The 12,808-nt window shown below is 34.7% G+C and overlaps 3 protein-coding genes, 1 long non-coding RNA gene and 1 other non-coding gene across 5 annotated transcripts; 2 read left to right on the forward strand and 3 right to left on the reverse strand.

The window, feature by feature from the left end:
- The first annotated feature begins 1,232 nt into the window (after positions 1 to 1,232).
- On the forward strand, positions 1,233 to 3,736 carry LOC110623558 (autophagy-related protein 18a). Its single transcript, XM_021768546.2, has 4 exons — positions 1,233 to 2,097; positions 2,504 to 2,717; positions 2,991 to 3,117; positions 3,331 to 3,736. The coding sequence occupies exons 1-4, from the start codon at positions 1,270 to 1,272 to the stop codon at positions 3,449 to 3,451; spliced, it is 1,290 nt and encodes a 429-aa protein (XP_021624238.1). The 5' UTR covers positions 1,233 to 1,269; the 3' UTR covers positions 3,452 to 3,736.
- Positions 3,737 to 4,279: 543 nt separating this feature from the next.
- LOC110623559 (probable histone H2A.5) lies at positions 4,280 to 5,086 on the reverse strand. The gene is made up of 2 exons (XM_021768547.2): positions 4,773 to 5,086; positions 4,280 to 4,642 (listed from the first exon to the last, which is right to left on the reverse strand). Exons 1-2 carry the CDS (start codon positions 4,974 to 4,976, stop codon positions 4,409 to 4,411), a joined length of 438 nt encoding a protein of 145 aa, XP_021624239.1. The 5' UTR covers positions 4,977 to 5,086; the 3' UTR covers positions 4,280 to 4,408.
- A 2,361-nt stretch (positions 5,087 to 7,447) lies between these two features.
- TRNAG-CCC lies at positions 7,448 to 7,518 on the reverse strand. Its single transcript has one exon. It is a non-coding gene; the product is annotated as a tRNA-Gly (tRNA).
- A 238-nt stretch (positions 7,519 to 7,756) lies between these two features.
- On the reverse strand, positions 7,757 to 11,259 carry LOC110623039 (formin-like protein 11). Its single transcript, XM_021767866.2, has 4 exons — positions 9,476 to 11,259; positions 9,210 to 9,400; positions 8,874 to 9,109; positions 7,757 to 8,691 (listed from the first exon to the last, which is right to left on the reverse strand). The coding sequence occupies exons 1-4, from the start codon at positions 11,257 to 11,259 to the stop codon at positions 7,963 to 7,965; spliced, it is 2,940 nt and encodes a 979-aa protein (XP_021623558.1). The 3' UTR covers positions 7,757 to 7,962.
- On the forward strand, positions 10,846 to 11,631 carry LOC122724589. The gene is made up of 2 exons (XR_006352061.1): positions 10,846 to 10,988; positions 11,107 to 11,631. It is a non-coding gene; the product is annotated as an uncharacterized LOC122724589 (long non-coding RNA).
- The last annotated feature ends 1,177 nt before the right edge of the window (positions 11,632 to 12,808 follow it).

Below are 12,808 nucleotides of genomic sequence, written 5' to 3' on the forward strand. Positions count from 1 at the left end.
CAGCAAGGTGTGAGAAGATAAAAGAATGTTTTGAACAAAAAAAACGTAGAGTGATGCCCCTTCATGCTAGGTGTGAGAAGATAAAAGAATGTTTTGGACAAAAAAAATAATAAAGAGTGATGCCCTTTCAAGCTAAGACAGAGTCACGATTGCAAAGATTTAATAAATCGATACACAATCTTACTCGTGAAAAGAAACACATGTAAAAATACTCGATTTGTCGTCAAAATTTGTTCTTTAGTTTGAGTTTTTTTATAAAATTACTGTTAACAAGTATAATCCAATAGGTTTCGTTACGTCCGTAATTATAGTATCATCAATCAATTAGTAAGTGAAATCCCCTATCAATTAACGGACACGAATCAAATTTTTAAAAAATATCATAATTAACTCCATCTTCTCATTGTATAAAAGTTAATGATCGCAGAAATAAAAATATGCATTTTCTTAGACAATCATTCCTAAATTTTAAATAATTTTTTATACTCGCCCTATTTTTTAATTTACTGACTTGACCGTTAGAATAACTTTTATAAACCTCTACCGCCTCACTTTTTTTTTCAAAATTGATAATCATAACAAAATCATATTTCGATTCATCACAAATATTTACAATTTATCACACTTATAACCATAAAATTAAATTAAAATTTGAAAAGTTAATAATAAACTAATATAATTCGTAAAATTTTATTTGACTAATAAATATTTTTTTATTTTATTAATAATTTTTTATCAATCTTTTATTCGCTTATTTTATATATATATTAATAAAATTTAAAATGTAAATAAAATTTTATGAGTTTAAATATATTTTATTTTATTTTATTTTATATTATTAATATACAGTATAATTTTTTATATATGAAAAATATATATATATATATAAAAGGTTGAGTGTATACATTTAATGAAATGTTTAATATATAATGTTGATATGTTATATTTTATATACTATAAATCTATTTCCAATAAATATTTGTTATTTATAATATATTTATTATTATATTAATAAATATAAAATTTAAATTAAAAAATTATAAATTTAATAATATAAAATTTTAAAAATTAAATTATAATTTATTGTTAATTTTTTAAATTCAATTTAATTTTTTTTTAGGATTAAACTAGTTTCACTATAGAAACTTTTAAAGTTTTAATTAGTTATAATTTTAGCAAATTGAAATTATTTCGTAAAAAAAATATCCAACTCATTGCCAAGTTTCTGTGCCACGTCCCTTGCCTCCCTATTATCTTCTCATCAATTCAATGACCACCGTATCCTCTCCAAACCCTAAAAACCCTAATTCCTTCTTCCACTTCATGGCTCAGCTCCACCGCTCCTCTACCATTCCCCACCACAAGCCGCCGGATTCCGACTCTGAAACCGTCAATCCTTCCTCTTCCTCAACTTGCCCCCCGCCCTTTCCCCCTTGTAATCCCACCCAATTCCCCGCAAGTTCCCCATCAATCTACCACCTTTCTTTTAACCAAGACAATGGGTGCTTCGCAGCTGGCCTTGACAACGGTTTCTGTATCTACAATACCGATCCCTTCATGCCCTTCTTCCGCCGGGACTTCGACTCACGGGGCGGCATCGGCCTTGTAGCCTTGCTCTTCCGCAGCAACATCCTCTGCTTGGTCGGTGGTGGTTCCGATCCCCTCTACCCGATAACCAAGGTAATGATTTGGGAAGAACATCACTCCAGATGCATTGGCGAGTTATCGTTCCGGTCAGAGGTAAAAAACGTGAAACTCAGGCGGGACAGGATAATCGTTGTGTTGCCTCAGAAAATTTTTGTCTACAATTTTGCGGACTTGAAGCTGGTGCACCAAATCGAAACGACATTGAACCCAAAAGGGTTGTGTGAGATATCTTGTACTTCATCGCCAATGGTTCTGGTTTGCCCAGGCCTCCAAAAGGGTCAAATTAGAGTGGAGAATTATGGGTCGAAGAGAACCAAGTTTGTTATGGCACATGATTCGAAAATTGCGTGTATGACAATGACTCAAGATGCTAGATTGTTGGCTACTGCCAGTTGTAAGGGCACTTTGATTAGGGTCTTTAATACCTTGGACGGATCATTATTGCAGGAGGTATGCTTCTTGTTCAGCTAATTTCTGAATCCCTTTACTCATAAATGTGTGTTGTTATGTGAAAACTTTATGTTCATACCTATAATTAATAGGCTGATGATTGTAAATTTTAAGGATGCATCTTCGAATGTATAGTTTCAAATTTTGGGTTATTTTATCGCATTAATTGAAGATATATAGTGAGCATATGTGAAACGCTTGGGTTGAAGTTTTTGAAGCCATTAAGAGCTTGAAGGTTGCGCTTTTAATGGGTTTGAATCCTTTTTTTTTTTAAGTGTAATATTTAGGTGAGCACATCTTCTGTTAGATTGTGTAATTGGAAAATAAAAACATTTAGTTTGCTGTCTATTTGAAGTTTTAATATTATTTGTTGAGTTTTGACCATTTGTTGTGACTACAATTTAAGGTCAGGAGAGGCGCAGACAGAGCTGAAATATACAGTCTTGCATTCTCTTCCAATGCACAGTGGTTAGCTGTCTCAAGTGATAAGGGTACTGTTCATGTATTTAGCATCAAGGTTGACTCAGGATTGATGTCATTGGCGAATGATAGATTGCATACTGCAGCTGAAACAAATAATTCTAATGGTTTAGGCATTTCGTCTCTTTCCATTTTGAAAGGTAATGGTTTTATCATTGCAGCTTTTATCTGAGACAGATTTTGGATTTGGATTTAGTATAGTTGATCCAGCAGATCTTAGTTGAGGTTATGGAGGAAGACTTGAAATTATTGCAAAGGTTTTGGCCCGACTTATAATTCTAGTGCACCAACTTGGCGAATTCAACTAAATGATATGTGAATCCCAAGTTGGTGAACATGGACGTGCCAGCTTTGATTACATATCAATGTTTTGGAAGTGAAGCAGGCTTATCCAAGTTTGGTGTCTTTTGCAGGTGTATTGCCAAAGTATTTCAGCTCAGAGTGGTCAGTGGCGCAGTTTCGGTTACCTGAAGGGTTGCAGTACTTTGTTGCATTTGGCCGCCAAAAGAACACAGTTGTAATCATTGGTATGGATGGGAGGTAATGAAACACCAGAGCATTCTTGTTTTGCTTTTGGTTTACTATATTTCTCTGTTCACCTAAAATTAAGAGAGCTTAGTTTATTGCTCTTCATAATTTCCATGCCTCTAGGGCAACGGGCAATGTTAAAAGTCTAAAAATATGGTAATTACTTTTAATTCATTTTGCTGATAAATTCAAAATACAACGATTTTGTGGTATTGCATTGTGCAGCTTCTATCGATGCCAATTTGACCCAGAAAGTGGTGGAGAGATGACTCAGCTTGAATATCATAATTTCCTGAACTCAAACAATTTCTTGAAGCAAGGAGAAACTTTTCCCAATACGATGTAAAGATTTGTTTTATATTTTGATTGTAAATACATCTTTAGAGTATTAGGAATTACTTGTGAATGTTAAGAAAATAAGTAATTATATAGCCTAGAGCTATTTGTAGATAATGTTACCTATGCCGCATAACCGGTAATATTTATTTTACCCTTATATTCAGCACTAGAATATGTTTGGAACAAGGGAAGGCCCTTCAGGCTTTTGATGACATTTTGTTAATGATATTTTTCCCCAGACGAGACTTATATTTAAGCTTTTCCCCGGTCTGGGTCTCTTCATGTTCTCAACACCAGCTTGATCTTTGCCATGATTGCTCCACTTTTTGAAGGATGGTCCTAAAAGTTCTTGTGACGGAATCCTATTCACAGGCTAAAACAATCATATATTGTATTGAATTATGATATCAAAATGTCACCAAGTCATACGAATGAATGAAGGACGCGAAGCTCGCTCGCACTTCGTTGCATTCGGTAATAGTTAATTTTTCCGAAGAGATTGAAGGAAGCAGGCCTGAAATTTCCAGTCTTGAGAGTAAAAAAGTGCAGCATGTAAAGGAGAAAGTAATGCAGAGAGAATCAGGAGCTCACCGGAATCAGAGTTGCTGTTACCGTACAGAATGCGGCTGAAAAGGCTAGTTTGGCAGAACTCACAGACAACGGCCCTAACCATCAAGAACTAAATATGTCATTGTCAAAAAGTATTAAGAATGTAACCTTCGCAGCAGTTGCTTTCTGACGATTTCTGATCTCAATGTCAGTTTTGAAAAAGCTCAATTTCAATTAAGGTAATTTCCAAAACACCATGATAATTGAAAAAGCAGAGAATACAATGTAGAAAACTATGAAATTTCCATTATAGAATTTGTCGTTAGCTACAAGGATAGTCAAATTCACAAAAGAACTATCTCCTAGATCCTACATTCCGTTGTTGGAACTAATACATAACTAATAGGACTCATTTTTAAGAGCTTTTGGTAGACTTGGGGGATTTGGAATCGGAAGCTTTATCAGTGGCAGCAGATTTCTTGGGCAAAAGAACTGGATTGATGTTTGGTAGCACACCACCACTAGCAATGGTCACACCTTGCAGCAATTTCCCCAATTCCTCATCGTTTCTAACTGCTAAAAGCAAATGCCTAGGGTTAATTCTGTTCTTCTTGTTGTCTCGTGCTGCATTACCAGCCAACTCAAGCACCTATATCAACAAATAAACACAAATAAATAGAATTCCCTGTTTGGTAGCCTAGAAAATGGTTTTTAAAAAATCATTCTAGAATACCAACTCATTGCATGTAAACACAAAGCATATCAGATCTGAAACAAACCTCAGCAGCAAGATACTCGAGAACAGCAGCTAGATAAATCGGGCTTCCGGCCCCAAATCTCTGAGCATAGCGACCTTTTTTGAGAAAGCGAGCAATTCGTCCGACCGGGAATTGGAGCCCCGCTCGAATCGACTTCGAAACGGCCTTCTTCCTGTCTCCTCCTCTTCTTCCTCCGGCACCTTTCTTCTCCTTAGCAGTCTCCATTACTAACTAGTACCAGACGAAGAGAAAACTGAAACTTTGAAATCCAAACAGAGCGTGTTAGAGGGAAAAAGTGTGAGAAATGCAACGTGTGAAATTGAAGATTGATATTTATTGAACTGCACGCAACGTTGGCGATCCGTGTGCTTTATGATTCTACCAATTAAATTGTGCATTGGTTTGATGATCAGATGATTCATATATACCATGCTGGCAATCCTCAGTTTGCTGTTGGCCAGTGATGATCTGTTTAGCGACTGGAATATTTTTGGATTGTGAACCGTCGGATTATCTAAGCTAGCAATATTATTGAAGGATTTTTTTTTTTTTGGTAGGGTGTAAGTTAAAAATTACCAATATCTAATTTGATTCATTAATAATAAAATCGGTTAATGATTGGATCCAAGTTTTTTTAAATGGATAATCAATTAATAGTTAACTAATATTAATTGTTTAATTAAAAAAATAAAGAACGAATATTAAAAAAATTATATATAAATATGTTGAATTAAGAAATGATTTTATGTACTAGTGAGTTAACCTTGCTCACCCCATCAAATCAATATACTATCCAACTGCAAATAAATAATTATTTTCTTAATCAAAATACTGTATAATTAGATACAAATAATCACATGATTTTACAGATAAATTATATTTATAAAAATATATAATTTAAAAAAATAATAAATTTTCCAATTGAAATGAGTGATTTTTTCCGACTACGTTACGATACCTCGCCCAGGAGTCATGATATATCCAACACAGAAATATTAGCTTCATCTGGGAAATTAATCAAGATCTTGATTTGCATCTCTCTCAATCTAACAACAAATCTCAAAGCCTCATTCATAGCAGCCCTAGCAGCAGCCAATGCTTCTTCAAGATCTTGATGAGACAGATAATGTGAGCATATTTGTGTTAATATATGATCATGTCTCTGTTGATATCTCATTGCTCTTTCTTCAGCATGCGCCAATGCTTCATTTATAATCTTCAATTTCTTTGTTGCAATTTGCTGCTTCTGCCATCTCTTTAAATTGGGCAAAAACAGAATGAATGATGCAGATAAACCAATGATGGTGGAAGCAATGCAAACATAGCCCATGAAATTGAAAGCTATAGCTTTTCTGATTGAAAGGGAAAGGAATGTTTGTGATGAATGTGTTGATGAATGATTCCTTGCTTTCATCAATGGAGATTTAGTGACCTTTTGCTTTGTGGAACATGCTAGTGTTAGCTTCATTTAGGATGTTTTTTAGGTTTCCAAATTAATTATGCATAAAAATATTGAACAATGCTTTGTTAAAAAATATATATAATTAGAGGCATATTAATTAAATGTTCAATATTCTTTAAATAATATGTTTTTTAATAAATTATTTATAAAAAAAATGTATAATCTAATTTATTGGACTAAAAAGATATCCCTTCCTTTTTTTTAGAGTGCAAGTGAAATTGTATTTATCTAGTTAAAATAAGACATAGTTACAACATGAACTACATAGAATACCAAAAATTCAATCCATTAAAAATTAAAAACCAAACAAAATAAATAAAAATGAATCAAATCATTCAAACAGAGCATATCAAAATAATAAATTAGACCATCAAACAAATAAACAGTCAAAGGTAAAAGCAATTACCACACCACACTGCCACATCTCAAAAATAAGCGCGCTTGACAATATTAGCTGGAACAAAACTCAAAATCCATAGATGGCAAGCATAAAGTAAAGAAAAATCAAAACATCATCACACAAATATGCAAAAGGGAGAGAAATAGGTCATTGGTGAATTTATCCAACAATAAAAGCAAAATTAAAGAAGAAGATACTGCAAAACTTAACTGAAAAAGGTTGATGGAAGTGATGACTATCGAACGTATCAGGTTTCGATTTACAATACCACACAAAATAATCCTTTACACTGAAAGCTAAAGTTGAAGCCCTCGAGTACAAGTTCCTCCATCAACATTTCACTTGCCAGTGCCATATACCTAAAAAAATAAACAAAATCAAAAATCAACCCTTCCATCCATAGCAAGATGATCTAGAAGAAATGATAGTTTCAAAAAGAGACTCTATTTCCCTCGTCCTAATACAAGACAAAAGAAAACCACCATCTAAAATCAAGAAAAGAAATAAAAAATTAAAAAAATTAAATTAAAACAAAATGGCAAAATAAAATCCTAAAACACCAAATTTTCCATCCTTATGTTCCATCAGCTTATCTTTCTCTTTCAGAAAAAATCTCTTTTTTTATTTGAAATTACATTTTTAAAAATATATCACTCCTTAGACTATTAAAATTTGAATACTAATTCACCTGCTCTTTTACTTATTTATCTTATTATTTTTAGTACTATATTTAAATAAATTATGAGAAGAAATTTTTATTTTATTTTACATATTTTTATCTCTTATCTTATTTTTCAAAAAACATTAAAATTGAAAAAATATTATAAAAAAGTATGCGCATCCGGGGAATCGAACCCCGGTCAGTACCGTGGGAGGGTACTATGATACCACTACACCAGATGCGCTCACTGCTCATTTATGAACAGAACGTCATTGCAATCGGTTTTCAACATTTGTATGGACATACAGCAAAGCTTTTTGATTAATATATGTTTGTCTCGTAATGGCCTTTTGTTTTTTGTTTAATATTACCGACTCGATTAGATTTATGTTAAGCCGAATATTTCATATTCGGATATGAATTCAAAACCAATCAAATACTTTAAAAAAAGTCTTATCATCTTTTGGGCGTTGGTTATGATGTCTTAAATTGTTATTAGAAATCCGCCAACCAAGTAGTTGAGTCTGAATTAAATCTCTAATCCCATCTATATGCAAGAATTCTAGGCAACTGAATCTAAACGAGCCCAAATTCTGCATGAAAATTCGTAATAAAAATAACAAAACCAAAAAGAGAAAATACATTTTTTATTTGTGATTGGATGATTTCCTCTTATAAACTCATTAATCTACCGAAATGGAGCAAGTGGGTTTGGACTACGAGGAACTTTCAGTCTGCTGAGCTCTCTGCACACCTGATCCAACATCCCTAGAAAGTCTCTAACAATAACAAAAATACGAAGTGGGTTTGCTTCTTCTTTGCTCACATCTCCATGAAAGTACTCTGTAATTTCTCTAACATGTAATAGTACTCTGTGTTCATCTTCTTGCAACTCCTTCAGATTCCTTTCTGCATAATTTATGAATGTTTTCATTGAATGAACAAAGCTTCCACTCTTTTCATCTTCGGACAAGTCCTTGATTATTAAATGTTGCAGTTTAGACATTCCTTCAGAAAGGTTAGAGACTGAGCTTGCAAGAACATCCAAATCAATTGTAGCTGTTTTCTTGACATTATAGAGTTCTGTACTTAGACCTGAAACAAGCTCTAAACCCATTCTTCTGTAATCTTCTTCTCTTTGTTCATTTGTCTTGCTTCTGTTCTTCTGACTGATTCTTCCCATAATACTGTCTGAAACTCGAACCCCTTCTGTTCGAATTATTTCTTGGACTACAAAATGGAGTAAGCTAGTTTTGCCATCTGTTCCTTTCACATCAGCAAGTTTAAGAAGAGCATCAAGCTTGAATGCCTTAGCACCACCTCTAATTGTTCCAACGTTCATACGGTTTCCTGTTTTGAGTACTGCTTCAAGTAACTTCAAGAAAAGTCTACTTGATCTGAGTTCTTTGCAGGCATCCTAATGAAAAGCAGAATAAGGGACGGACATAAGTAGAGTTGAATTATACTAGGATACACTATAGAGTTATTCAAATAACCTACATGCACAGTCTCTATGCACATAAGCTGTTTGAGGATATTCCTAACAGTAAGTATAAATATAAGCATACAACTGATTTGGTGTGCGATTTGATCAGTTACCTCCAGCATTGAGAAGGAATTTCTCAGATGAACCACCTCATCTTCAAAAGTTTCTCTATAAAGCATTGCTTCAACTCTTAGAAAGGCAAATGGTATGGTAAGTGCTAATTTAACAAACTTTTCTGCAGGTCCCAATTCATTGATGTCTCCTGTATAGTCTGCAAGCTTAGCCTCTTCTTCCTTGGTGGGTACCATCTTTGTCAGCGCCTCTAGTTGTTGTAAACTCAAGCCATCCCCTGCTTTCCACAGTTCAAATAATATTAGTTTCCGTTTTGCTTCTGCTCCAAATTCATTGTCATATTTTATAAAACTCTGTGAAGATTTCTAAGCTATTACCTCTTATTAATGCTTCACATACTTGCTCAGGAGTTGCATTCAAGGCTTTTGAGAGTATGGTTAAGTTCTGCAGTCTCTTTGGCTCTAGGACATGTTTGTTTGGGCATGGGGTTTTACTCTTTTCTTCATCATTCTTCATTGTAACTTGTAAATTATATCCAAAAAGTGATTCAATCATCTCCTCGTCCAACCTGTTTTGCAAATCACTGATTGGTGAACTCCAATCAGAAGTGTAAATATATTGATGAAAATGAGGCAGGACTTACTCGAATGAGCTTGACCTTATCTTGTCCCACACCATACTACGATCAGGTGCAGCTCTAACTTTGTCCCAATGAAGAGGCTTTAATTTTGGCAGTGGAACTCTAGCTTTGCCCTGTGAATATTGAGGAAGCTGAGACGGTGGAGGAGGTGGGCCTTTGGTGGAGCTACTATTTCCTTTCGTAGATGGAGGTGAGCAAGGTTGAGGAGGTGGACCTTTGGTAGAGCTACTATTTCCTTGTAGAACTGGAGGAGGACAAGGTGGAGGAGGTGGACCTTTGGCAGAGCTGCTATTTCCTTGTGGACATGGTGAAGAGGAGGAAGGGATACTCGAAAAAGCTTGTAAAGTCTTGGGAGATGTCTGGGCTGATGAAACCAACTCATTTTGAACTGTCTGGTTTGATCCTGAAGAAGAATCTGATTTCCTAGGAGATGACAAATTTGGCAGTGGAGAAGAAGATGAAATATGGAAGGGCATAGTTGGAGCTAGAGCAGATGGAGCTTGAGAAGGAGGAGGAGGTGGTGGGGCAAAATTCACATCAGAATCTGATGGAGATGAAACTGTCAGATTATCTGCTTTTCTTATTCCTGGAGATTGAGGAAATTTTGGTTGTAAATTCAAAGCAGGGGTTGAGATACATTCTGAAGTGGCTTGCGGAATGTCTAATTTTGTGGAAGAAGTAGCTATTAGAGAAGATGATGAAATCTTGGTCACTTTTGAAGGGGAAATTTCTGATATCTCAGTAAGACTACCAGCTGAAGCACTGGAAAACCTGAAATAAGATGAACGTGAATCGACAAAAGAATGAAAAGATTCATCATCAGAGGAATGGCCTTCAATGGGAATAACTTTTTCTGCAGGGGAAGAGTTTCCACCATCAGATTCAAACTTGATAGATTCTACATCCTCATGAACAGACATGATTTCCCTTGTGGAAGAACTATTAGCATTATCAATTTCTGATTTTATCATCAGTTCTTGGTTTGATTCCTTTCTTTCATGAAATGTATCTACAGTAGTTTGTTTAAGACAAGTATCATCTAGCTCTAAATCCCTTTCTGATGATTTAAGGTACAAAAGATCAAGAACAGGATTTAAGCTCTCCTTGCTTGCTGGCTTTTGGGTAAATGTATACTTCGATTTACCTCTGGTTCTTCCTACCTTTTTTTTATACACCGACATTATTCTTGCAGATATTCTTTTCTTCTTTCTGAATTTTCCAGAGACCCAGATAAGCCCAAGAACACTGACAAAAAAGGCAGCTCCTGCTGACACAAGCACTCCTGCTAAAATTCTTCTAAATCTGCTTTTTTCTCTGTGCGTTTTTAGAATTTTGGGCGCAGGAAGGATTGAATTTGAGTGATGAAAAGGGGAATGAGAATGTGCTTGGATAGGCAACACTGAAGCAGTAGCAGGGGCAGGAGCTGGAGCCTCAGCTTCTATGGAGGTTGAAGGAGATGATGCTGGTGACTGAAACTCACTTGGTGGGTTTCCTGTTTTGGAGCCTGTCAACCCTAGTAAGGCTCTGAATTTTTGCACTATCAAGCTCGCATATTCTTCATTCTCGTCCTCTCCTGAAACTTTCTCAATCTGCTTCTCATTACCATCTTCACCACTTTCCTCCATGAATTCAAGCTCTTGTGGGCTCTGAAGTTTAAAGCACTCTGCTGCATCAAATGCGGACGCATCAGCAATCAAAATGTGGGTTCTTTGCAATGACAAAAAGATGAAAATGGATACAGTAAGGACGAGCATCATGTGGCGAATCTGAGAAGAATAAGAGCCCATGTTCTTCAACCACAAATCATCAGAGCATCAATATCTAACTTTCCGCATAGAAATAGAGTCTCATTTCTGCTGCATTCTTTTTCAGAAAAGAAAATAATAATAAGACAACATTTATTATTGGACGGTGCAGGTACTGTGCAAGGAACAACATGTATTTCAATGTTTAATGTACTCCAAGGAATCACTGAGCATGGCAGTTGGAGTTGTACTGGGCCTTCTTTAATCTTTTACTTCTCTGTTCATGCACAGCTTGAAATTTTTTTATTTATTTTTTTTATGGTTGGAATTGTAATCTAATCCCAAAATTTATATGTTGTGATCCGAATTTAAGATTAGAGTTTTGAGAGTTCTGATAGATATATCACATTTATTTCATCCTAGTGGAATTTTAGCTCTGCTTTTTCCGTATACATAGATTTTACGGTCTAACCATCTTAGATTTATTATGTTTAGTCTATTTTTTTTTCTCTAATATTGCAATTGACGAGTGTGTTTGTGGATAATAGTGTGCGTTTGTTTCAACACAATCTTTTATCTCTTTTCACCTCCATAAATTCTCCTGTAAAGCACTGTTAATGTGAAGAACAATTTGTCTTTAAGATGTTGTCCACTATTTTCATTTCTTGATTCCCTTTCTTATGTATTTGTTACTTTCTGGATATGCTCTTTGTTAGAGAAAAAGCTCCCTTGTTGATTCTTTTCGTTTTGCTGTTCCATTACATCCATCATGTAACTTACAAATTTTGCTCAGTTTTTGAGATAATAGCAGCTAATCCATCAAGAATCAGACAAAGGAAAAGTTTCTATAAGCTTCTATAAAGGGTCCCACTCTTGTTGGACTTGCCTACCCATCAAAAGAGGTCTTGGTTGAAGTCTTCTCCAACCCCTATTATTGAATTGTGAAAAAGAGATGAGAGGAGAGAAATGGTCCATCACTCATGTGTATGTGACCCTCCAATTGAGACACAAAAAAACAACATACATGAGGGAGAACAATCTTAAATGATGAACTATGTGAAATTGAGTGATTGCTAATTTGCTACTAGATTACCACTGGTATCTTTCAGTCAATCACAAATAATTTTTTTAAATATATACCCTCACTTTATTTTAAATTTTAATAATATTAATTTTTTATTGATCAGATATACATATACGAGACATTTATAGATAAATTTTCCATTTTCAGATGCGAGAAAATAGTCTATTCGGCCCCTTTTTGGCATCACAATGTGCAGTTTGGTAGGAGTAGAATTGATTTGAGAACCCTTTCAGGAAGCAATTAGCACCATGGCTGTGCTGTTTCAGCAAAACAACAGAAAAGGAGAAAAAAAGAAACTAGGAGTGGTCCAAGATTAACCAACTACATCAACAGCATTATAATTAGCCGTTGTTTTGATAAGTCAATCATGAAAAGGATTTTGGGTTTATTTCCATAACATTAATTCATTCCATTTTGGAAATTGGTAGGGAAGAATCATATAAAGCCAAACAAAATAAAGGTAGTTCCATACAAATATGAATGTAATGGGCCATAGTAAGATTTATA

Source organism: Manihot esculenta, chromosome 9 (genome assembly GCF_001659605.2).
Source record: "Manihot esculenta cultivar AM560-2 chromosome 9, M.esculenta_v8, whole genome shotgun sequence".
Classification (NCBI taxonomy): domain Eukaryota; kingdom Viridiplantae; phylum Streptophyta; class Magnoliopsida; order Malpighiales; family Euphorbiaceae; genus Manihot; species Manihot esculenta.

Bases quoted from the DNA above. Each gene is read 5' to 3' on its own strand.
- LOC110623558 (XM_021768546.2), top strand. From the start codon at position 1,270: ATGACCACCGTATCCTCTCCAAACCCTAAAAACCCTAATTCCTTCTTC. The intron at 2,098-2,503 runs GTATGCTTCTTG...CTACAATTTAAG, and splicing joins ACGGATCATTATTGCAGGAG to GTCAGGAGAGGCGCAGACAG. The intron at 2,718-2,990 runs GTAATGGTTTTA...TGTCTTTTGCAG, and splicing joins GTCTCTTTCCATTTTGAAAG to GTGTATTGCCAAAGTATTTC.
- LOC110623559 (XM_021768547.2), bottom strand. From the start codon at position 4,976: ATGGAGACTGCTAAGGAGAAGAAAGGTGCCGGAGGAAGAAGAGGAGGA. The intron at 4,643-4,772 runs GTTTGTTTCAGA...TTGTTGATATAG, and splicing joins TCGAGTATCTTGCTGCTGAG to GTGCTTGAGTTGGCTGGTAA.
- LOC110623039 (XM_021767866.2), bottom strand. From the start codon at position 11,259: ATGGGCTCTTATTCTTCTCAGATTCGCCACATGATGCTCGTCCTTACT. The intron at 9,401-9,475 runs GTAAGTCCTGCC...TTTGCAAAACAG, and splicing joins ATAAGGTCAAGCTCATTCGA to GTTGGACGAGGAGATGATTG. The intron at 8,692-8,873 runs GTAACTGATCAA...GCTTTTCATTAG, and splicing joins ATTCCTTCTCAATGCTGGAG to GATGCCTGCAAAGAACTCAG.